General features: G+C 51.5%; 10 protein-coding genes across 10 annotated transcripts; 5 read left to right on the top strand and 5 right to left on the bottom strand.

The window, feature by feature from the left end:
* Positions 1–137: 137 nt before the first annotated feature.
* On the bottom strand, positions 138–1199 carry PFICI_01646 (uncharacterized protein; the record flags this gene model as incomplete). The annotated part of the gene is made up of 1 exon (XM_007830227.1): positions 138–1199. The coding sequence occupies one exon, from the start codon at positions 1197–1199 to the stop codon at positions 138–140; it is 1062 nt and encodes a 353-aa protein (XP_007828418.1).
* Positions 1200–2886: 1687 nt separating this feature from the next.
* On the top strand, positions 2887–5171 carry PFICI_01645 (uncharacterized protein; the record flags this gene model as incomplete). The annotated part of the gene is made up of 5 exons (XM_007830226.1): positions 2887–3004; positions 3061–3645; positions 3698–3733; positions 3785–4819; positions 4867–5171. The coding sequence occupies 5 exons, from the start codon at positions 2887–2889 to the stop codon at positions 5169–5171; spliced, it is 2079 nt and encodes a 692-aa protein (XP_007828417.1).
* Positions 5172–5356: 185 nt separating this feature from the next.
* Positions 5357–8392, bottom strand: PFICI_01644 (uncharacterized protein; the record flags this gene model as incomplete). Its single annotated transcript, XM_007830225.1, has 2 exons — positions 5357–7171; positions 7235–8392. The coding sequence occupies 2 exons, from the start codon at positions 8390–8392 to the stop codon at positions 5357–5359; spliced, it is 2973 nt and encodes a 990-aa protein (XP_007828416.1).
* A 532-nt stretch (positions 8393–8924) lies between these two features.
* Positions 8925–10209, bottom strand: PFICI_01643 (uncharacterized protein; the record flags this gene model as incomplete). Its single annotated transcript, XM_007830224.1, has 2 exons — positions 8925–9741; positions 9803–10209. The coding sequence occupies 2 exons, from the start codon at positions 10207–10209 to the stop codon at positions 8925–8927; spliced, it is 1224 nt and encodes a 407-aa protein (XP_007828415.1).
* A 2244-nt stretch (positions 10210–12453) lies between these two features.
* PFICI_01642 (uncharacterized protein) lies at positions 12454–13269 on the top strand (the record flags this gene model as incomplete). Its single annotated transcript, XM_007830223.1, has 1 exon — positions 12454–13269. The coding sequence occupies one exon, from the start codon at positions 12454–12456 to the stop codon at positions 13267–13269; it is 816 nt and encodes a 271-aa protein (XP_007828414.1).
* Positions 13270–13832: 563 nt separating this feature from the next.
* Positions 13833–16088, top strand: PFICI_01641 (uncharacterized protein; the record flags this gene model as incomplete). Its single annotated transcript, XM_007830222.1, has 1 exon — positions 13833–16088. The coding sequence occupies one exon, from the start codon at positions 13833–13835 to the stop codon at positions 16086–16088; it is 2256 nt and encodes a 751-aa protein (XP_007828413.1).
* Positions 16089–16356: 268 nt separating this feature from the next.
* Positions 16357–17665, top strand: PFICI_01640 (uncharacterized protein; the record flags this gene model as incomplete). The annotated part of the gene is made up of 2 exons (XM_007830221.1): positions 16357–16963; positions 17019–17665. The coding sequence occupies 2 exons, from the start codon at positions 16357–16359 to the stop codon at positions 17663–17665; spliced, it is 1254 nt and encodes a 417-aa protein (XP_007828412.1).
* Positions 17666–17751: 86 nt separating this feature from the next.
* PFICI_01639 (uncharacterized protein) lies at positions 17752–19353 on the bottom strand (the record flags this gene model as incomplete). The annotated part of the gene is made up of 3 exons (XM_007830220.1): positions 17752–18691; positions 18767–19204; positions 19274–19353. The coding sequence occupies 3 exons, from the start codon at positions 19351–19353 to the stop codon at positions 17752–17754; spliced, it is 1458 nt and encodes a 485-aa protein (XP_007828411.1).
* A 755-nt stretch (positions 19354–20108) lies between these two features.
* PFICI_01638 (uncharacterized protein) lies at positions 20109–21745 on the top strand (the record flags this gene model as incomplete). The annotated part of the gene is made up of 2 exons (XM_007830219.1): positions 20109–20210; positions 20270–21745. The coding sequence occupies 2 exons, from the start codon at positions 20109–20111 to the stop codon at positions 21743–21745; spliced, it is 1578 nt and encodes a 525-aa protein (XP_007828410.1).
* A 443-nt stretch (positions 21746–22188) lies between these two features.
* PFICI_01637 (uncharacterized protein) lies at positions 22189–23579 on the bottom strand (the record flags this gene model as incomplete). The annotated part of the gene is made up of 3 exons (XM_007830218.1): positions 22189–22880; positions 22939–23226; positions 23291–23579. 3 exons carry the CDS (start codon positions 23577–23579, stop codon positions 22189–22191), a joined length of 1269 nt encoding a protein of 422 aa, XP_007828409.1.
* Positions 23580–23998: the final 419 nt, after the last annotated feature.

The raw sequence follows: 23998 nt of genomic DNA, 5'->3' as shown, positions 1-23998 counted from the left end.
GTACGAGAAATGTCAAGCAACGACGTTGAAAGCAGCATCATGGTTCCCGGGCTTCTTTTCTTCTGGCTGCCAAGTTCATATTTATGATTAATCTGATTTCTTGTATTATTCTTTTCTAAGAAGAGAATGGCTCGTAATTATTGTAGTGGGTGCTTGAGCACAATCTTGCCAAAGTTTCCGCCGGCCGCCACGATCTTGACCTTTTCTAGGGCATCTTCAGCCGTACCCTCGAATATGTCCACCGATGGCATCGAGAACCGGGAACCGTAGTTCTCGACTGCCCAAAGAAGGCCTCTCCATAACTGGGCCTGCTGTTGAGGCTGCGCTGGCATCATAATACGGCCAATGCCTGGTAGCTCGATAGCCATGTCACGGGATTTTGACGAGAATGGCAATGTAAATCTTGGGTCCTTGTGTTCTCGTACCGAGGCCATCTTGGCCTTGTCGGATGATGCATCAGCAACCATGGCAGAAGCACCGGGTGCACCGATGGCGTCGACGGCGTACAGGATTGGGCCTTCCGTGCCTTGGTCGGCAGCAGCTTGGATTTTGGACACGACGTCCGGGTCCGCATAGTCAAAGCATTCCGAAGCACCCAAGCTCTTGAGGAGACCGTGCCGCTTCGGTGATGCCGTGACAAAGATGGTCTCTACACCACTCGCGCGCGCGAGCTGGATTATGGCAATGCCGGCACCTGTGGATGCACCCCAGATCAACAGTGGTGCCGGCTTGAAATTCGGGCTCGGCGTTTCCCCTGGGAAGGGAAGTCCGAGGATATTATACAGTGCATCTGCGGCAACTGTGACAACGACCGGAAGAGTCGCAGCGTGGGCATGTGGCAGATTTTCCGGCACACGAAAGACGGTATCCTCGGGTGCAGCAAGGTATGGTTGATGCGCACCATACTTCATCGGCCGACCGATGCCGGTGGGTGTATACCCGGCGACGAAATCTCCTACGGCATATTTGGAGTCGGGTCCGGCCTGGACCACCTTGCCCATGAAGTCGTAGCCTAGAACTACTGAAGTAATGCCGAGCTGTGCGTGTGCTAGGTCTGCTGGGTTGATGCCCGAGTAGTGCACCTCGACCAGCAGTTCTCCCTCATCTGGTTGCGGCTTGGCCACATTCCGTAGCACTTCTAGGCTAGTGCCGTCCTCGCCAAGAAACAAGGCGGCTCCAGTAGCGTCCGAGGAGGGCATTTTGATTCGAGATAGTTTAATCGTAGAATAATAAGAGCAACCTGAAAAAGAGATAATAGGATGAGACATGCAACAGAAGCTGCGTTCATACAGCCCCTATATACTTCACATCGTATATGTCAGCGCACTGGTCGTCGAGACCATCTTGTGGCGGGGCCGGTGCAAAGACATTCTGGTCGCCGGAGCTATTCAGCAGCCGGATAGTACGATGATTGATCCATTAGTGGCTCAAACGGAGCAAATGAGCAAGTCCGATGCCGATGACTAATCGCAAGACCGCTCAACTCTACATATTCGCGACTCGCAAGAAGTTGTGCTGATGACAAAGCCTCCACCTGGCAACGAGATTATAGTTGACGTAATTCGATGCAATGCGGATTTGCCGGGTCCCGCAGGTCCCGCAGGTCAGTCCCGCAAGCCTCTGTCCATTCAGTTTATTAGTGGTTGGACGCCATGTTTCCTCCGTCTTGTTGCGTACCCTCCTATTCGCAACACCAAAAGGATTTTCCTTCAACATGCAATAAAGAATTTAGGTAAGACTCTTGGACTGGTGCCGCACCAGGCACCTCTGCATATTTTCTGTCGCATCGAGGATTGCTTTTTTCAGCTCAGCTGCATGCCAATCGCCCTTCGCAGTCGCTGAATCGCCAGAATCAGAGGGTGTGGGGGGCTTGCGCTAAACAGCAACTGGATTTTGTTGCAATTGGCCTGTGCACACGACAAACCCGTCACCCCCTACGCCCTGCCAAAGGGAGACGCGATGCAGCCCAGGTAGATGGCCTGAATTAACTGTCGTGAAAGCGCGACGCCATGACAGAATCCCAAAGTATGAAGGATTCAGAGGCTTCGTAATTATTGTTTTGAGAATGGCCAAGCGTCCAAAGTGATCTTGCTTCTCATCGCACATTCGAATGTGCTTTGTCTCAATTGTTTTCGGCTATCTGTAACTTGGCATTGTTACCGCGTTCCAGGGTAGTTGTTGTCGTCGTTGGAACACACCCAACAGCCCAAATTTTCAACCTGCAAAAAGGTACAGCGATCCGCGTTTTCCTATGCACTGATCTCCAGCAGCAGTAGAATTGCGATCTCTGGCGCCGAGGAGTAAGAGCTTATTGTCATGAGAACCTCAAGCGACCTGTTGCCGCCCGAGAAGCAGGGGCTTCAGCAGTTGCTCAGCATTTTCCAAGATGATTTCAGATCAGGAAGGGCCTTAAGGCCTGCATTGCTCAGCGGGACACTATCAGAAGTTGCACAATTGGCATTGGTGCAAATGAGCGAACTTCGAAGGGGATTAATACAAGATTATCCATTCGAAATAACCAGACGCGCCATTGACAATGCCAAACTGCTGCCAGTTTTGCGTGAACTTTTGATTAGAGAGCTCGGTCAAAAGCAAGACAATGGAAAGTCACCATTAGTTTCAAGAGGCAGAGTCGTCTCACCTCCTCCAATCAGAAGGAACTCGGCGGACAGGCAACCACAACGGTCCCCGTCAACTCGAGGCAGTAGTGCAGGTGCTATTCACCCTGTAAGTGGAAGGGACGAACAGAAGGCGGGGACCATTGTGTCTGGCGAGGCACTCGCAAAACATACACCAAATGTCTTTCCGCCATCGCTGAAGGCAATCAATGGCCCATCGTCATCAACCGTATCCAAAGCGCCTTTCCCGGCCTCGAATGCTGCAGCCATGGCGCCCCCCAATGAATCGGGATTCATCAAGAGGGCCATCGGTGCCATGTTTCCTAGAGACTCGAGCGACAACGGAAATAAACAATCATCTACTAGCATCGAGGGCATCCTACGAGGTGAGTCTCACCACAATATTGATCCCCAATAATGAAATTGCTGATTGTGATATTAGACCCTGCCAACCAAGGGAAGAAACGCAAACGAGCAGAAGATGCCGGCGCAATGGTTTTAAATATGACAAAGGAAACACCTGTGCCGGCTCCAAAGCTGCCTATCAACTCGGGACCCTCAAACTCATCTAGTCACTCGGCACCGGCTTTTGGCCTTTTCAACAATTCTCCAATCAAGTCCGGCTCCGCGGTGCAGCCTGAGAAGTCCTCAATTCAACCCGCCAAATGGGAAACCGCCTTTGAACCCTCTTTTTTGCACCGCCGACAGAGTGATCCCACGCGCTTCCAATCGCATCACCACGCAATGGAAGCCACCAGTAACCACATGTACTCCTCTGAAGAGTATGAAGAGATGGACGAAGACAGCGACGAAGACGAGAACGATAGTCATGAGAATGACAGTCTCATGGGTGATCTGAACGACGAAGACGACAACCAAGCGACGACAGACCTGGAATCAACTAATCCGTATGCTGAAACTTCAAACGGTGAAGATAACCTCGAGGTGGTGTCTGATATATCGTCAATCACACATAGCAGACACGTGCTGCGAGCAGATGGTGGACGGCCATACAACACATGGATCTGTAGGTATCACCCCCATATGTGGAGGAAGCAAACTAACCATGACTTTGACAGTGGACAATGGTCGAAGTATCCTGACTTATGGAGCTCGTAAGTATCTTTCCTTTCGTCTGGATTATCGTGTTCTCACTTTTAGCGTAGTTCTGCCCTCGGAATACCAACTTTACGACGATCCCTCCACGCCTTGGATCTGCCCAATAAGGTCCTGTAGACTTTTGTTTGCTCGGCTTGAAGGCCTAGGTGGTCATTTCAACTCCAAACACAGAGCGGTAGAATTGAATGATAACAGAGATGGCACCTTTTCTGAGATACGTTCCTATTCTGGAGAAGGTCGAACACCTGCCATAGTCACCACTAAGGGGCCAGCAAGTTCACATGAACCCCCAATGCCAGACCCGACCTTGCCACAACCCAAAAATGGCAAAAAGGTGCAAGTTCAAAAAGACAATAGCAGCAAAATTATCAAGAACTCACTCAGGCGAGAGAAACGATCTAAGCAAGTTGTTGGGCTCAATTCGCTCGCAAAGCCCTCAACAGTTGACCACTCCGGCAAGTCAGCCAATTCAAGAGCTTTGACTACATGGAATACTCTGGTCTGGCCTCATTTGCAAAACACTCCATCATCCCCAATCCCCTCGACAGGTTATGTACCATACTTGTTGCCTCTCTCAGTACAACGTAGTCTCGTGTTCAACCACAAGGCACCGGTATACTTTGAGCGCAAAACCCAAGATATCTCGGCCCTCATTATTCAAATCACGGGAGTAGACGCGCCTGAACCTTGCACAAAATGCAAGGAAGGCCGTGGCCCATTTTCGGGCTGCGTGGTTATATCACCGGATGCTCCCCTCCAAGTCCGGAAACATGTGACTTCTTGCGCGAACTGCTTTTATAAGGGAAATCAGTCTCGGTGTAGTGGACTTGTCGAATGGCGCAAAGAATCAGATCCAAATCAATCAGAGGGGCAGAAGACGGTCACTCCAGCTGAAGAAATTTCCTCGGACTCGGGCATTGAGGCACCAACACCGCGCCGTTCCAAGAGAACCGGAAAGGACGTTGATACTGACTCTCGCACAAACTCGGCGAACCAAAATGAATCCGATTCTACCTCAGAAATGTCAGAATGGGAGATTGCTCCCGGGCGCGGTCGCAACGAATCGGGCCCTGAAACAGAGAGTAAGTTTCTCCTTCTAATCCTCCACGAACGAATCTGACCATGATAGATTTCATATACTCTACAGCGTATATGACACATGGTACAGAAGTCAGAATCAATTCCCAGACAAGAGCCTATAACTTGTCAATCAAACCAGGCACCACCCATCAATTCTCTATTTCGCATTCCCATACGCGGATCTGTTTCAATACATCCGGCAAAGTCCGAGTAAAAGATTCTGAAAAGGAGTATGGTCTCGGAAGGGGTGGTATGTTTGTCATCAAGCCTGGCACCTCGATTGCTGTCAAAAACCGACGTTATAACGATGCAACACTGAACATTGTCACAATCCAAAGGGACGATTCGGAATGATGGAGGTGGCCTTGGCCTGGCCAGTACATAGGTACACATTGAGTAATGTAGGCCTGCTGCCGCTTGCTTCCAGATGGACATGTTCTGTACTTTGTGGCTCTTTAGATTCTGATGATAAAGACAACGATCACTTCATGACATTCAAGATCAATGCAAGGACTAGAGTACCAATTAGATTGGGTATGTTATACCTCGAGTATCTGGAAGACGACATTTCGCACATGATTCCATGATGCACTATCATCGGTGTTGGCCCTATGTCCGTCCTGACTATTGCCCACTTCACTGCTGCCTGTGCCTTTATCAACTTTATGGTCTTCTCCGATGCCATCATTTGAATTATCAACGTGGTTCAAAACAGTTGGAGAAGCTTGGAAAGTGGGGGATAATGACGGATCTGACAACTTCCGCCGACTTGGCCTTAGACCACGGAAATCGTCTGCATTGTTGAAGAACAACTTTCCCCCTGCATTGACCGTTGTAATCCAAATAACAGCATCACTCCAAGGAACTCCGTCATCTCCCCCATCAATCCATTCTCGACCATCAATAAGAATACAGCCGAGGCATAGGTCCATGGGATCCGGCCGGTTCATGGCCCACCGACCCAAAGTCTTTCCCAGTCGCTCTACAAAGTGGTGTTTTCTCGTTTGTTTTTCTTCGAAGCCAGCTGTTTGCTTGACTTCATCCCATTGAAGTTTGAGATCATGAAACGACATGGCTCCTTTCCGTTCTGGTAATTGGGCCACTAGGCTGTCGAAAATAGCCCGTATTGCGCAGTATTCTCCAATTTCGTCCTTTTTCTCCAGGATATGGAAGCCGCCGGGGTAGACTTGACTGGCCAGCGTATCACCGGCCGGGTGGAACACGGATGCTCGGCTGCGATTCTTCACCGTCTGGGGCGAAAAGGGGAGCCCGTGGAAGGCCAGCGTGCGACGAGGTTTCGGGATGGGTTTCTTCGATAGTCTGTCGCTTTCTGTTAGTCCAACAATTATTTTATCCCTAGGTCCTTGCTCCGTCTGGGTGCCGGCGTTGGCCATGATGACTATGTTGGCGGGTCGCTTGCTCCTTCTCTTGTCCTTGCGGGTTGTCTCTTTGTCGGCATTATCTGACCCCTCGGTACCTTTGCCCTTTGTAGTCTGCTCTAGTGATTCCACCTCGGCGCCCTCCTTCTTCGATGTCTCTACATTCTTGTGCTCTAATCCTGCAGTTTCCCGGGCTGTCTTTTCAGCAAGCAGCACACGAAGCTTCTGTTGAATCGCTTCCGTCTTTTTCTTTGTAATAGTGTTGTCCGTCTCGCCCAAGAGCTCCTCGTAAATATCGTAGTATGTCTTGACTCCTTCGGATCCGATATATCTAAACAAGATTTCCTTCCATTCCCGTTCTGCTTGGCCATAGACATTGTGCGTGGCCAACGACTCGGCCCAGGATGGGAGGTACGCCGCTCGGCCAAGCCCAGTGATGGCCACGACGCGGCCCTCGTGTACAAAAATGTTATCCAAGGTCAGGTTCCCATGGGTGAATACAAATGGTTGACACGTCGGCATCAGATCCACCGTCATTTGCGCCATCAGTTTGTCCCACCCTCGCGAGACCAATTTCCCGCGCACAAAGTCTCGATACGCAGCATCGCTATAAAATATAGTTCTCTCGTCTTGCCCGGCATCATCAACCCAGAGACAGGGGCCCCCGTCGAGCGCCGACATGGCCGGCGACGTGATGCGACGCCACTGCCGCACGCATCGCGCAATCTGCTTGGCGACGCTCTGCCGGCGCGTGCCCGAGTACGACTCCCAGAGCTCGGCGAGCGGGCGACCCCGGGCGCGCTCCGTAATGGTGATGGCGACGTGGCCCTCCTTCCACGCGGCCGCGACGGCCGGCGTCGGGACCTTGGTGTGCTTGCGCAGCAGCCGCGACGCCCAGACCTCGGCGGGGAGCTGGTCGGATCGCAGTCGCCAGTACTGCTTCTCGACTACGACGTAGCGATGACCGAGTGACCACTTTAGAAAATGTTAACCCGTTTGCTTGTTTAGGCAAATATCCAAACACAGTGAGTTGCTTACCGCGTACTGCTCCGAGTCATTGTACTTGAGGTTCAGGGAACTACAAAAGCCCAGATTTCGGTCCAAGACTGATCGCGCAGCGTCTTCACGCGTGGCATGGCAGACAGCGCAAGGAGAATCCATATCTTTACTTGGCCACTGACGCTGGCCTGGCTCGTGTTGTCGAAGCCAACGCTGGGTCGCTCTTGAAAGTGCAAGCCCGGTATCGCGCCTTTCCTTGATTGCTATCTTGCTGTCGACTCGGCTCGCGTCTACGCTGTCCTGGAGTTGCAGAGCTCGGAGGATAGGGTCAGAGAACTCGCCTGTTCCAAAAAGTTGTACGGGCAATTCTTCCTCGACCAATGTTGATGTGTCGTCCAAGTCTGCATCATCCACAACAGTTCCCTCTTTGTTGTTTTTGACCTTTTCGTAGATTGGCCAGGAGGGTCGCTTAAGTTTCTCCAGGGCCGATTGCCCGAGAGCGAAAATCGTTTTCAAGCTTGGAGAAAAAGGTTCAGTCTGTGTGGCCACTTCTGTAGGCTCGAATGGGCTTGTTTGCATGCCAGTGTTTAGACTTTCAGGTACGATTGTTTGCGTGCCCATGTACCCAGTCTCGGGTCTACCTGTCTGTGTAGCTATAGCCGGACTCTCGAATAAATCTGTCTGTGTACTCGTGGATCTGTCTTCGGCTACTTCCATCTGCGTTGGCGTATTCTTGTTCTCGGGCACTTGTGTCTGTGTAGACATGTCTGTACCTAGAGCTTCTGCGGTGCTTGGCCATGTGCCCGTATTTGTACCCTCAGGTACTATCGTCTGTATAGCGATGCTCGTATTCTCCGGTACTCTTGTCTGCATGCCTATATCAGCATACCCAGGCACGATTTTGGCCAGTGGCGAGGGCTTGATGGCCGGTGAAGTCAAGGATGGAGGTTTATACCCCGGCCGGACATGCGGTGGTAGCTGAGGAGGCCCAGGGCTAAGGGGCGGTGGCGACGGCCTCGTGCTGCTGCCATCCTTCAGCGGCCCAATGGTCTTTGGACTGTACAGCGATGATGCTCGTCGCCGCGGCGCATCTATTTTCGTCACCTCTTCGGTGGGAGAGTTCATGCGCTCTTCAAATACGCTGGCGAGCTTGGCCACGCCGTATCTTGGCGATACCAGGTCTGCATCGTTTTCCATCCTGACCCTATAATTGCAGTAATTCTTTTTGGTTGCTTCACCATCTTTGATGGCTCTAGATACATGCTTGTGGGTAATTTCAACCGACATGCTCTTTTAGCCACCTTCTTTGTTGTCGGAGCTTCAAAGAGGCATGTCCGCAAGCGATGCCCTTTTCGGTGTAGATGTACCATTCCAACAAAGAATAGAATAGGTACATCATGCCTGGAGTATTTTCTGTTAGCAAGATAGCAAACAATATTCATTGGTCATTCTGGCCAATTGTGTACCGCGGCACAAAAAGATTGACCGATACGCATTCCAATCTTGCAGATGGTCAATTGATGATAGTAACTCGGTGCCTGCATGAAAGTTTCACCGCATCTGCAAACTCATCAGTGTTGAAAAGATCAATTAGGTATAATTCGTGAAATGCAAATCTAGGTACTGTGCTGGGGTAAAGACTAAAAAAAACTGGAAGAAAATCATATGCAATGTTGCCTTGTTCGCCCCGTTCTTACATATCTCCCTGCCCGCTCGACGTAAAAGGAAATCAAGCTGCAGGCTTTTCCGCCACGACACGATATACAGTTGTGCATAACCGCATAGCGTCCATCTTGACAAAAGCCTGGCCGTCTAGACATAACCGGTTGATCAGGGTCTTGAAGTGCTCGGGCAGCAGCTTCACGGCTACAGCTCCGAGAATCATTTGCCGCACGGTACGAAAGTAAATGTCCACCTTGTCAATCAGTGCTGCTTGCTTGCCGTCCAAGCTGGGAATGTCGGATGTGGTGACTTTGAAGCCAGCGTCCTTGAGAGCGGCCTCGAAGCTGTCCGGAGTAGGAGTACCCACGGCTCCAATGAGGGGTTTAACACGTCGCATGAGCTCGACATGCTCCTCGTTCGTGGGATCGTAGGCGGGCAAGCTCACCCAGTCCATTAGCAGGAACTTGGATCCGGGCTTGAGAACCCTGAAGATCTCCTTGAACAGCTTCTTTGGGTCCTTGCATAAACTCAACGCCTGGATCTCGTAGAATGCATCAAAAGAGGCATCTGCAAAGGGAAGCGGCAGATCATTCTGGTCGTGCTCGACAAACTCGTTTTGCAGACCCAGGCTAGCGTTGAACTCTCTTGCCTGTGCGATTTGATTCGGGTCAATGTTGAGACCGGTCACAATGGCGCCACTGTACTTGGCCATGTGCGCGGCGACTCTTCCTCGGCCGCATCCCAAATCAAGGACCTTGTCGCCAGCCTTGAGTCCAATCTCCCTTGCAATGGCCTCCTCGTTCAATAACTGATTGTCCAGGACTGATGCCTGCTTATCCATAAGAGGTGGGATGTACATCTTTTCGACATCTCCAAGCGCACATCTTGTGTACATTAGTATCGAGGAAGGGTCTTGAGAGTAGAATTTTCGCTTCAGTCACTTACAGATGATTTATTACACCATAATACGCCCTAAGGCAGTCTCCGACTTTTTTTTGGTAGTCGAGACCGAGAGCTTGAATCATCTCGGCTTCATTGTTCCAGTCGAGGTTGTAGATAACGTAAGATGCCATGAAATCATTCACTTGTTGAGGTGTCAAGTCCCTGAGATACTTGAACGACTTCCAGAATGTTTTCCTCCGCTTGGGGGAAGCAGATCGGTCCACAGTAAAGGCATTATCGTGATGCTTGAAGAACCATTTGCGCGAGGCAGGAGTAGTAGCAGTGGCAGCAATGTCTATCTTCTCATTGCTGGCACTGGTATTACTCGAACGCGGGGAGGTTTCTCCCATGGGTTGTGAGGGCAGGTTTGGCATGCCCTGATGGGGAGGGTGAACTGTAGCCGTCGCCATTGGGTATAAGCTAAAATGAAAAAGTTGGAGGCGAAAGGTCTCTTGTCCTCTATGATGTATGTATGTATGTTGTTTGGGGGGACGAGTCTTGAAACTTTTTAAGCTTTGTGGCGGTTGGAGTAAATCTCAGTCAGAAAAGGATGGGCGTTATCCTTTTATTGTGTTACACGAAGAATAAAAAAGGGAGACGGGGGAGGGAAGGAAAGGGAGAGTTAGAGGCTGGGAAACAACATATGAACATGGAAGCTCGCTACGACATGGTCTACTACCTACAAGACAGGAAACGTCGATACATGATACAAATTGGGACATATGCGTGAGATCATCTGATGATGTGCTTGAGTTGGAACTAGGGCAAACGCCTTGTTTCCGGATGACGCGGAAATCAGTACCTTGTAGCGAATGATAGCCTTTTCCCGGCGCTGACAAACGGCCCATTCGCTGTCAATTTGTGACCCGAGACAGAAGCGAGCTTCTTGCAGCATCTGTGACTCATTGGTTGTAGTATGCTTTCATTTCCCAAGAGTAACCCACCCTTTCTTTCTTCTTCGTTACGAAACCCGGCATTAAAGGCAGGGGATTGCGGAAAAGGTGTCCCAAAAAGAAAAAGAAAAAACAGACAGATTATATCAGCAGAGCCTTGAGAGAGAAAAAATCGGCTCCTGCTGATCAGTGAAAAGGTGAAGATCCCCCAAAGCTATGGAGCGGTTCATACCGAACTCGGAGATGGGGGAACGGCATTGAAAGAGGAAAAAAAAAAAAGAAAAAAAGCTTGTGATTTTTCGGCTGATTGTTTCACCCCAGTTTCCGGTCAATTGATTTTGGGTAGTCTCACAATGGCGTATGGCTGTTTAGCTTTCCATCATGACAAACACCCATTGGAGCATAAGCAAACAATGAAACCATTGGGAGAGACCGTCCGCCTGGAAAAGTCCGGTAAGAGCGATAATAGCGGTAGAGCCGGCACCCAACCTCCGAACTGTCCGGCCGGAATTAAAAGCAGAATCCAGTTCAGGGTCTCACGCGGTCGGCGTGGCGGGTCCAAAAGAAACAGACATGAAGAAGAAAGAAAAAAAAGGGCCGCTGACAGACAACGCAGACAATGGGGGTGAATGAATGACTCGGGGTTCAAGCATTTGCAGGTAATGCCTGACAATCAGTGACTATGTGCATGTCAATCTTACCGGGTTTTTACCTGCAAGATGCGCATATCTGTGATGGTCATTTTGACCCTGCATTCGGAATGAAAGTGACGAGGGAAAACGTCATATGAGTTTTTGCTTGCTCCTCCAGTGGAACCTGCCCTGGCTCACTGGCTCTTGCTGTATTCCCGCCAACCCGCTTGTTCGGTAGGGCTGGGGAACAGAGACATTGATTCAATTTTTAGTGCTAGCGAAACCCCGCTAAAACGCCCTAATCGGCCTGTCGCTTCGGAGACTTGGGAAACAAACACAAAAAGTCTAGCATAAGCTTAAATGACCCACGCGTGGTTTCTTTCTGCTGCTCGTTCCACTTGTCGCGAGGGCGAACGTCTTGGGCATTTCTCTTGCTCATCCGGGTTTTTCCTATATTCTTCTTCTTCTTCGTCTCTTGTTCTTTTCCAAACCTGTTTCGCTGCTATCGGTATTTCAACTCGGCCGACGGATGATCGAGACTCAAGCGGCTCCTTTTCACGGCAATACGCTTCCAGAATCAAGCTTCGCCAAGAACGGCAGGCCACTCAACCCTGTCAAATTACCCAGAGGTATTTCGTGAGAAAAATGTTCTCGCTGAACGCTAAAAGTAGGAAAAGGTAACCCTCAGGATGATGCGCAATCTGTCAATATGTGCGGCAACGAAAACAATTATCGTACTCGACCAGAGAGATAATATGACAAGTGCGCCAGACAACACGAGATTATACCTACCCTTCACACAAGGGCGTTGCTCCGGCTGTATTAATTCCCGTGAATTGATTTGCAGCTGCCTTCCCGCGCTCCGACATGCAGCTTAAAGTAGAATGGCGTCAAATGCGGCCCAGTATATTTTTCAGGTGCTGTTGGTGGGCTTGGTGGGATTGGAATGGCCTGGACCTGACCATCGTGATTGCACAAGGGTGCACATAGGTGGCCGGGTTTCATCGACTGACCGGCCGATTGACGGGATTGCACACATGGTATCTTCCAACAAGTACTGCTGCCGCCTGGAAAAACACACCCTGCCTGCAACAACAAGATCTTGAACGCCGAGAGACCAACCGACATCATGGAAGACTATACAGCAATACGGGTATACCTCCAGCCAATCTTTCTGGATCGCCATGGTGTCCTGCTTTGCGTGCTGGTGCAGCTCATCTCCATGTACGTTGTCGGCTCCATATCTGGCTTCGCCTTGCCTTGGTTGAGTCCACGGGTCAAATCCCTTCCAGACCGCCGACAAAAGCAATTGGCCATTGCTGTGCCGGTCATCCTTCTAAAGGCCATCGTCATGTTGCTCATTGTCGACGTCCTCTTGTCTTCACCGCTTTTCTGTGATCATTCCTCGACGTGCAATGGTGGGCCTGCTTTGGATTATCGGTTTCAGACTCTGTACTTTGTAGCCATCAGCTACATTTTTGAAATCCTCCAGCGGCCTTCCTCTGCCGAGCTCGTCGCTCATCATTTGTACCTGCAGGGCCTACCATGCTATTACTGGTTCTACCTTCAACATCAGCCCACGATGCACATTGACCTAGCTCTACGCTTCTTTGAGCTCATGGTCCTATTGGGTCCCGGGGCGACGGATATAACATCTGATATCACCTTCCTGCTCTACTATACTGCTCCTAGGTCGCGGACCGGACTTGGCTTTACCAAGGCAATGTCTTGGATCGCTACGGTCATGAGAGCAGTGCAGTGGATTGCCCTGACCAGCTACGGGTATCTGCGTTATAATGAGGCCGTTTTTTTGCTGTCTTCCACTGAAAAGGTAGTTTTTGCCATTTCAGTAGCATTGTGGGTTTGGACCGAGGTTGATGAGATTCTGAAGATCAGAGGCATGGTCGACAAATTTCAGAAAAGCCTCGACAAAAAGACTTTGTGAGATGTTATACTGGAGCGAGGCTGGAGTGCTCTCTCGGACCCTTCGATTTGTCCCTGACAACGCCAAGGGAAAGAGGGAGAAAGAATATCACCAGGTGAATATTAATACAAATGGCTCTATGAGATTTCTCAAAACACCAGACCCCAGTTTGAGCGATGAAACCGGATCGACAAAATGTTTGCAAACGATCTTCGCCGGCCCCACTCAGCAACCAACTCACTTACCAATACAGTTAGTAAATTTCATTCTGGTCATATTACCCACTAACGGAATCCCGACTACCGGCGGAAGCACGCACCAAGTAACACCACGATCCATCGGGTAACGAACTCGCCTACGGCCCAGCGGCCCCTGTTGCACTCAGCAGCTCGGCGGCCAGCATCCGGTAGGTTGGTTCTTATCATGGCCTACTGTCTTGGCTGGGATTATACCCATGACAAGTCGCATGTGCGATAAGCCACTCCGATAAAATCAAAGCCCTGCCTACAGCACTGTGACAGGGTCGTGTCCCTCGGAGCCATCGCGATGGCATCAGTCTTGCCAACCGTTTGGCACGATCAGCCATGTCTGACTCGCCTGGCGTCAAAGTAAATGTGCCCGAATGGGCCTCCGCGGTGCCCCAGGATGAAGAGCCTCGCCCCGGCAAGAGGAGTCGAGTTGCTCTAGCCTGTCAAAGATGTAAAACAAGAAAGCAAAAATGCAACGGTGCCAATCCATGCTCCAAGTGCCAGGCCTTGAATGTGGCTTGCGAGTATGTCGTCCCGCAGAAGCCCATGCCTTTCGGCAAGAATCAGTACATCAAGTCGCTAGAAAGACGGGTGGCGGAACTGGAGACAGCCTTGACGAAACTGGGTGTGTCAGATGTCAACAACGATCACTGGAATTCTTTGAGATCAAGTCCAGCTGGTCAGCTTGCAGAAGCTGCCGGGGAATCGACGACTAACACGCCAGACACGGAAAATGACGACCAAGAGCTCGAGTGGCAGGACGGCGTGGACAATGTCGTGTCTGTCCTACGGAGTCTCTCAATGGATGCAAATGGAACAGGCTATATTGGAGGGTCGTCACACGTCACGATGGGCAAGCTCTTTGGTTTTCTTGGAACACATGGTGCATCCGCCCGCAACACCCGTCGAGCAACTGGAATTACAAGGCCTGCCAATCATTCAGAAAACGAGATCAACACACAACCTATCGAGTTTGTTGACATGCATCAAGATGTCCCCGATCGTCTATTTACAGGTTACTTGAAACATATCGCAACTCGATTTCCAGTCGTCTACTCGCCGTGGATTCGAGACTTACACGACAAACGACTACTCTTGACCAATATTTTTGAACGAACCATCTTGCATCTCGTCTATGCTAGTGCGGGCCGGTTTCTGGAAACAACTGGCGAGCACGGCGCCTTCTTCCCGAAACGCCATTATGCATCTGCATTGACTACTCTGGGGCTGGTGCTGGACCATGATGATATACGTTCGGTCTCGACTCTCATGCTGATGGCCATATACTGCTTGCGCAACCCAGTGGGTCCCGGGGCGTGGACTTATGCAAGGATGGCGATGCTTGTCGCGATAAACCTGGGGCTACATCGCAAGACTGCTGCCATGAGACGGCCTTCGATCGACACAGAGCTGAGGAAACGAGTCTTTTGGGCAGCGTACGCGTTTGACCGGCAAATTTCCATCCCACTCGGCCGGCCTTTTGCAATTTCCGACAGGGACATTGACGTGCCGCTTCCGCTTGACATAGACGAGGCCATCACCGAGGAGGAATTGGCCAATATACCTGAACTCTCTGCGCAGATCACAGCACCAATCACCAGCACTTCCCTCTCCTCGTTCATCCAAATCGTGAGGATTCGGCGGATGGAATCCGACATTCAGCAGTCGATTTACCGAGTAGACGAAACCCCAGAGACTTCTGATCATACTGTTGACGCATTTCTCAAACGACTCGACCACTGGAAGTCCCTCATTCCGTTAGACGCGCGCAGAATGAAGGATCGAGAGGCGGTGCCCTTTGATGGATACGACGTTTACATGGTTTACTTCTTCAAATGCAAGAGACTCTTGCTCTATCCGCAGATTTCGAAAACGCCCGTCAATCCACGCTTTCTCAAGGAGTGCGCCACAGCTTGTGCTGGGGTTTGCGGCGCCTACAAACGCCTACATCAAGCCATGTCGGTCGGATATTCAATTATGGCATTACAAACTGTATTCATGGCAGGACTCACCCTGGTCTACTGCATCTGGATTTCCCCAGATGAGATTTTCGACATCACCACGTCCAATGGCATACATGACTGTAGTATTGTTCTCTTTGTGGTAGCGGAGCGTGTGCCAGCTGCCAAGAAATACCGGAATGCCTTTGAGGTGATCCGGCAACGTGTCATAGACCAAGTCTCGGACGGTTCATCTCGCCAGCCACGACAGACCATGTCTGGGCTTGTAGCAGAGCTGGCCCCATCGATCCAATCGTGGGAAGCAAATCAGCCCTTTGGAGTAGACCACGACAGCTTCGAACAATTCTCTCAAATCATTTCAGAAATGAGCGGAGGAGTGATGCAATCCATGGACCCAGCCTCTGAGCCCTTTGACAGCAATACTGGGGACTTCGGCTTCGATATGCTCTCCACCCAAATGACCGTACCGCATGCTTCCGACCCAGCGGTATCTCCGGGAACAATGAGCCCCACGGAGACATTCGAAGCCGGCCTGTCCAGCTTAGTCGGCCAAAACGGACTTGATCCAGTGTTTAATGAAGACCTTTCCCCATGGTTTTCGGCAACTGCTGGCGATTCAGCTGCCAATTGAAGTGCTTATTGTGCCTGAGATAAGGTGCCGGGCGTTTGGTGGGTCCCCGATAGCGGATCGGATGATGCGATCGCAGTCGGTTATGGCGATAGCCGTCTAGTATTCCGTATAGTGCCGTCGGAACTTGCGATGGTTGTGAGACTAAGAACTTGAACATCAAAAGAGCAAAACCTTCTTATAAGTCAAATTGTAAAAATTTAAGCCTGGTATTTGTTTTTGCGGCTGCAAGGAGGTTTTGACGAAGGAAAAAAAAGACTCAACAACCACAATGAGTGCCACGGAGAGCCTATTCACCCCGCTCAAGATCGCCAATGGGCGCATCGAGCTCAAACACCGCATCATCATGGCGCCCATGACGCGGAACAGAGGTGTACCATTGGCTGCGGGTACACCAGAGGCACCAAACCGAACATGGCTGGCCGATGATCTCGTCGCCCTGTACTACGGACAGCGAGCGTCACCGGGCGGCCTCTTGATCACTGAAGGTGTCCCTCCTTCGATTGAGGCCAGCGGCATGCCCAACGTCCCCGGCTTGTTTGATCAATCTCAGGTCCCAGGCTGGAAAAAGGTTGTCGAGGCGGTGCATGCAAAGGGTGGTTACATCTACGCTCAACTCTGGCACGCGGGACGAGCGACCATTCCACAATTCTCAGGAGCTGGCCCCTTTAGTTCCTCGGCTACGCCATGGGACACTGATGAAAAGTTCCCATTCAGAACCCCGTTCACCAAAGAAAAGATTGCCTACCAGGACCACCCTCCAATTGCCATGACTCATGAGCAGATCAAGAAGACCATTGGCGATTTTGTTTCTGCTGCGAAATTGGCAATCGAGATCGGGTTCGATGGTATTGAGATCAATGGTGGAAATGGTAATTGTAAGCAGCATCCCATTCGAAAATATGAGAGAGATGCATACTAATCGCATTGTAGTGTTGGATCAGTTCTTGCACTCCAACATCAACACTCGGACAGATGAGTATGGTGGCTCGCCAGAAAAGCGAAGCAGATTCGTCCTGGAACTTACGGCGGCGCTTGCAGAAGCAATTGGCGCTTCCAATGTCGGTATCCGCCTGGAGCCCACCGGCCTCTATCAACATACACGCGGCGCAGAGCGTGTAGAGACGTGGTCTTACCTGTGTCAGCAACTTGCAGACACGTATTCTGCCGAAAAGTTATCCTATGCACACTTTATTGAACCGAGATTTGACCGCATCGACTCGGAAGCTGAAAAGGACGGATTCTACAAGTCCTGGAGTCTACCCGAGGTCTCCAATGAACCCTTCAAAAAGATCCTGGCCAACAAGGGCATTCCCGTGATTTCCTGTGGCGGTTGGGACGAGAAGAATGCCGGCGAGGCACTGCAAAAGGGCTACGATGGCGTCGTCTTTGCAAGATGCTTTACAAGCAACCCTGACTTGCCCGAGAGGATACAAAAGGGCCTGCCCCTGTCCGAGTACGATCGTAGTAGATTCTACGGATCGTGGGACGGGATTCGCGAGAATGGATACACCAACTATCCCACCTACGAGGAAGGCCTTGAGAAAGCAAAGGAGCAAGAGGAGAAAGTACCATCGTAGAGCTTGGCGAAATAGAAATAAAGAACCTTGTGCAGACATTTCGGGACCTTTGCAAATACTTGCTGCTGATATTATATGGACTGCTCTTAACTACTAGTTGAGATGCCAGCTTCCTTTTCGTCATGACTATGCGCACCGTTGGTACCGTTTGACTTGACTTTTTCAGATTGCCACTTGAAATTGGATCCATAATGGTCATTCCTCAGCGTCTTTTGGCCAAGCAAATTCTCCCGAAACGTTCCACCTGGGACGTCGTAGTCGTCCCACATCAAGCCTCGGCGAACCAGCTCTGGCCGCAACAAATCCACCACATCCTCCCAGCTCGAAGGGTTGGTGATGCTCGCCACGTTGAAGCCATCAACATCGGCTTCCCGGATCCAAGTCTCAAACACGTCTGCGACCTGCTCCACACTGCCGACGGGGCAAGGGTGCAGCCCGCCGAGGGCCATCTGCATGCCCAGACTGCGCGGGGTCCACGCCTCGCCCGACGCCGCAAAGCTCTTGAAGACGCTCTGGATAGCCAGGTCCTGCTTGGAGTCGCTCAGGTCCAGCGGCTCGTCGAGCGGGAACTGGGAGAAGTCAATGCCCGTGTAGCCCGAGAACTGCGCCAGCCCGGCCACGGGATCCGCGTGGGCCCGGGCCGCCTCGTACTTGGCCCGCGCCTCGGCCTCGGTGCGTCCGATGGTGGGCACGATGCAGGGAAAGAATTTCACAGAGGCCGGATCGCGGCCGTTGGCGGCCGCCTGGGCGCGGAGCCTGGCCACCACGTCCTTGGCCTGCGCGACCGACGCCGTGTTTAGGAATATGGCCTCGGCGTGCTTGCTGGCAAAGGCAGTGCCAGATTTCGACGTGCCCGCCTGGAACAGGACCGGCGTTCGCTGCGGCGATGGGTGCACCTGGTTGCGCCCGCTGACTTGGAAGTGTTTGCCCTTGTGCTCAATCTTTTGAATCTTTGACGCGTCGAACGCGAGGCCGTTGGTCTTGTCCCAGACTATCGAGTCGGGTGCCCACGAGCTCTCCCACAGTCTTTTCAAGAGGAACCATGTTTGTTCAGCATGTTGCACTGCAAATTTAAGGTCAAAGGGGGGAGAGTTGACTTACTTGTAGACAACATCCATGTACTCATCCGCCACCTCGTACCGCTCGTCGTGTTGAACCACATCATCGAAGCCCAATGCATTGGCCGCACTCTTTGACCACGACGTGACGATATTCCACGCGCAGCGCCCGCCCGTGAGGTGATCGAGGGTCGAAAACTGCCGGGCCAAGACGTAGGGGTTGGCGTAGCTCGTGCTCATGGTCACGGCCAGGGCGACGGACTCGGTGACGGCCGCCATGGCCGCGACAATGGGCAAGGGGTCCAGGTGCGCGACCTGGTGGCCGGACCGCAGGCACGCGTCCAGGCTGCCGCCGTACACGTCAAAGCCGGCGTACCAGTCGGCAAAGAAGATGGCGCTGATCTTGCCCCGGTCCGCCAGCTTGGCCAGGTCCGTGTAGTACTTTAATGTGTCCTTGGTGCAGGAGACATCATCTGGGCGTCTGCAAAAGAATTGTCAGGAATTTTTATTGGAGTCAAAAAAGGAAAAATTGGAGGGGGTTCCATCTCACTTCCACTGGCCCGAAGCCATATAGCCCCCGGTGCAGGCGGTTTCGAGAAAACATAGCTGAATACGCTTGGGCGGTGCCATGATGGCCTTGACGATGAGATGGAATGTTGGGACGTCCAGGTGTACGTAGGATGCGTTCGAGAATCAAAAGTCTTGATTGTAGCAACGGCTTTTATTTTTTGATATCATGTCAACTCAAGTCTTCAGTCCCCCGGCGTATACCGAGTCTTGCGATATCATTCGAGAGTATTTACGGACCACTATACCCGGCCGAGCATATGCAGTAGTTTCCGCATTCAATATCGGAAGCCGCTGAAGATCCTCTTTTGAACGGAAGTAAATGGTTCGTTTCCATGCCCTACGTGCATAGCAAAAAGGCATTGGATGAGCGCCGTACAATATTCAAAGTGAGCTTATCTGATTCCATGACATGATTGGGTAGTACCCCATCTGAGCATGTATCGGGATCTTGTCCAGATGCCGATGGAGGCGCATATAGTCAGGTATTTGTGGAGAAGTCTAGAGGGGAGACCTTATCTGGTGGGGAGTAAGTAGCACTTGGGCCGGGAGTTTACCTGGTGAGAGAAGTGAGCTCTTGGGGGCAACAGTATACAGATGGACAAGGACATCTTGTTGCGGGATATGCTTGCTAATCTGGTCCTTGAGAATGGTAAAAACAAGTGGCGCCGTGGGATGCAGGTATCATGCTGGTGTAAGCCCCTGTCGTTCTAGGATTTTCTGTAGCTTATCGCAAGAAACAATATATAAAAAACAGCTCGCGCTCTTTTCGAATTATTATTATTATTGGAAATGATAGAAATCAATGATGCTTCATCATGTCGTCCAGTCACAGGATCGAATTTGATTTGAAGGAGGGTCTTCTATCCTCGCAAAATGTTTTAACACTCTTGATCACTTTCGCCGTGGTATACTTGATTGTACGTCTTTGCATGATCTCAAGTCTCGGTGAATAAAAAGAAAACTAATTGTCATACAGCGAGAATCCTACCGCAGCAACTTCTCCAGAGTAAAGGGAGTCCCAGAGGTCCCCGGAGCCCTGCCCTTTATCGGTCACCTCCACCTCCTCGGGGGCAGATCCGGTAGGAACGATGCCACCGTCTTCACAGCGTGGTGCCAGAGGCTCAACTCGCCCATTGTCCAATGCCGCCTGGGCGACCAGCGGACCGTAATCGTGTCCGACTTTGCCGCCATCAAGGACCTCTGGGTCGGGCAGTCGCAGTCCATGATCCACCGGCCCGCGCAGCCCGGCTTCGTCGAGAAGCTGGGCGTGGACCTGACGGGCTCGCCCATGACGGAGCAGATCCGCAAGTGCCGCGCCGCGGCAATGAGGGCGCTGGGCAAGATGAGCTGGCCCAAGTATTGGCACTTGGTCGAGCCGTCGTCGGTAAAGCTGGTCCGCGACGTCTACGAAAAGGGCAAAAACGGCGCCGTTGCTCTGGACACGTACGCCTGGCTTCGGATGATCTCGTTTGATCTCGCCTTGTCATTGACCTACGGCGCCCGCTTCGGCGAAGTCGACAATGATTTCATGATCAATTTCATCAAAGCCATCAATGACATCTCGGCTGTGCGGTCGTCTACCCAGAACTATCGACACTTTGTCCCATTGCTCCGTGTGGTCCCTGAATCCAACTCCGAGACGGTCGAGGCGGAGAGAAGAAGGTCCAAGCACAGGGACGTCCTGATGCAAAAGTTCCACGATCGCGTTGCGTCAGGAGAGACGGTAGATTGCATAGTTGCGTCTCTGGGAGCAGATCGCTTGACTCCCGAAGAGATTGATGGCACCTGTCTATCTCTTCTGCAGGCCGCCCCCGATACCGTCGCCTCGGGTGTTTACCAGTCCCTGGCGTGGCTAGCCAGTCCCGAGGGACGCGCGACGCAACAAAAAGCATACGACGCCATTCTCGAAGCCTACGGCGGCGACCGCGACCAAGCCTGGCAAATGTGCTTTCGTGAAGAAAAGGTGCCACTGATCCAGAGCATCAACAAGGAGACGCTGAGGCAATTCACCTTTACTCCCTACGCGACGCCCAGACGGACAAACCGAGAGATCCGCTACGGCAACGTCGTTTTTCCCGAGGGCATCACCTTTATCATGAATGCGCAGGAGGCCAACCATGACCAGGCACACTTTGGCGACGATGCCTGGGAGTACCGGGCGGACCGCTTCGTCGGCAACGACAATCCCTTGCCGCACCTCACCTTTGGCGCCGGCGTGCGCATCTGTCCAGCTGTTGCCATTAGTAACCGGCTCATTTGTGCCATTCTCACCCGCATCATCTTGGCGTTTGACTTTTGCGAGCCCGAGGAAGGAGATGGGCGCAAGCCGAATATCGACCCTATCCATTTCTCCGACGTTTACAATCAGCTCGTCGCACACCCTAGGTTCTATGATGCCAAGTTCACGGCTAGAGACGAGAAGTGGCTGACAAAGGTGCTGGCAGCTAAGTAGGCTTGGGGCTGTGACTGTTTGTTTGGTCCGGTCAAGATCTCAAGGTGTGGTTTCTGGTAGAGAAGTAAAGACTCAAGAAATTGCCATGTTATTCGTCCAACGGATTGGGAATCTGTATATGCACGAAGCCACCATCTAAGTACAGCCAAATGAATGCCTGACAAGTATCGCTACCCTTCCCTGCATCAACTCTAGACCACAACAAAACCATAATACGCAAACCGGGGGTATAATGCAAAACTCCGTGGGCTATCAATACGCAGAATTCGGGTCCCCTAATGCGTGAAGCTCCCACATGGTGAAGAGAAAGAAAGTATGACATTTGCTTCTGCACAACTTGCCACTGAGTGATTTGCTCAGGCAGTAGCTAGTTTTTTTGCAATGCTCTTCACTCGTCATCTTTCGTGTTGTGGGGTATTTAAACCAGTAACGTAGTTGTGGCTTTACTGAATATCCTCGCCGCAGGCAAGACACTTGAGTGATTCTTTCCAAGAGCTTTCACCGCCCACAATGTTGCGCAGGTCTGTGATCTCAATTACTGGTGCGCTTTCTTGGTCTTCAAACACGACAGCAGTGAACCCAAATGGCTCACCTGTCTCGGAATTCGTAAGGTTCTTCGAGCGACCGCGATGTTTCTTAGATGCCGTCGGTATAGTGATGATGTCGCTTTTCTGTTTTGAACGTATAGTGGACGAGGATGGGAGATCATTCGTCGGGTTCTCCTTCTCCATCTTGACGTCAATCGACGCCTGTGCAGTGGACGCAGCCCCTATCTCATCAGGGCTGAGTAATCGTTTGGGCTCATCGGCGCCTGTTTCTTGCTTGATTGCAGCAGCAGACCCAATATGAGGCTTATCTGGCCCCAGCCGCTGCCAAGTATCCAAGAGGGTCTTGTGAGCAAGACAATCGGCATGAAGCCAGACGCCACACTTCTTGTTACTGCAATTGATCAATAGTTTGTCGGGGTTTTCTGGTTGCTTGCAAATACAGCGTTCCACAAGAGACGAGAGCTCCATAGTACGAACATCAAGCGCCTGTCGCCAGTAGAGCGCGGGCTGGACCTCGTCCTCGTTCCCCTCGTCCCATTGCTGCACAGTCGCCGGCGCAGTCACACTAACGACATTGATGATATCCACTTAAAAATCCACGTCAGCATTAATCCAAGAAGGGGATCGGCAGCAGGAGAAACATACTGTGATTGGAAGCAATGAGCTCATGTAGTCCATGGTATGGCTGTCTGCCCTTGACGTGCTTGCCATTATATCGCGAGCGTTCTGGAAGCTCGTCCGGCCAGTACATCCAGTACACACGGGCATACACATGGTGCTCGTCCTTTGCCCTGATTTCGAGAATGCGTGCCACCCATTCCTCTTGTGACTTGTCCATATTCTTAACAATCTGGCCTGGATTCCGTGGTTGGTCGATGGTGGATCTGTTTGCGACGAATATGAAGCCCTCGGCAAAGTACTTGACGCCATTGACTGTTGTAACAAATGTCAGCATATCTAGCCATCGCAGAAACCAGCATGATATTGATCCACGTACGGACAAAGCTGTTGTATCTCGTCATGTCGGTCCATTCTTTAGCTGGCGAGACTCTATAGTGGCGGTCCATGTTATTACTCGGATCTTTCAGGAACCTTCCATGCGGCGCAAACGGCGATGGTTGAAAAGGCACCTTGGGTGCTGGCGCCGGGGAGGCCGAGTCGGTGCGCCTGCGCTTCTTGGCTTTGTTATCTTTGCTGCCAGGATTCGGATATTCAATTGTGAAGGTGCAGTCGGCCTCGACCTCCTTGTCGCCCTCGGGCCTTGCCCGTTTGCGCGCCGAAGCCATGATTTCAAGTCCACTGGTAAGATTGCCGCTCGATCGCGCGGACTCGCTGTGAATCTGGATAGGTGCTTGAGTGTGCTGCTGTGATGTGCTGCTGTGCAGTGCACGCGATCAACAAGTTGGTGTTTCGTGTTAGCTCGGAAACATGCTAATTTTCCATGCAAACGCGGTCGCGAGCAATGATAGGCGCGATTGACGTCGCGAAAAGCAGCCTGGGACTGTGAGCGCGTGACACTGAGCAAGTAGAAGCAGCCGCGAAAACCAGGACGCGATTGCGTTGCTCAGCAATCGCGGTAGCCGATTTGTGTTTTGTTTGCGTAGTTTCTGCGCACATCCATTTGGTTGTTGACGAATTCGGGCCTCTCGCTCTTGGTGTAATCTGAGCGCGTATGTACCGAACCCGCTAGAAATTTAGTGGCGGG

This window comes from Pestalotiopsis fici (genome assembly GCF_000516985.1).
Source record: "Pestalotiopsis fici W106-1 unplaced genomic scaffold PFICI_Scf_1, whole genome shotgun sequence".
NCBI classification, from domain to species: Eukaryota; Fungi; Ascomycota; class Sordariomycetes; order Amphisphaeriales; family Sporocadaceae; genus Pestalotiopsis; species Pestalotiopsis fici.
Note: the sequence above shows the minus strand (reverse complement) of the source record. Positions and strands in the feature narration are given on the sequence as shown.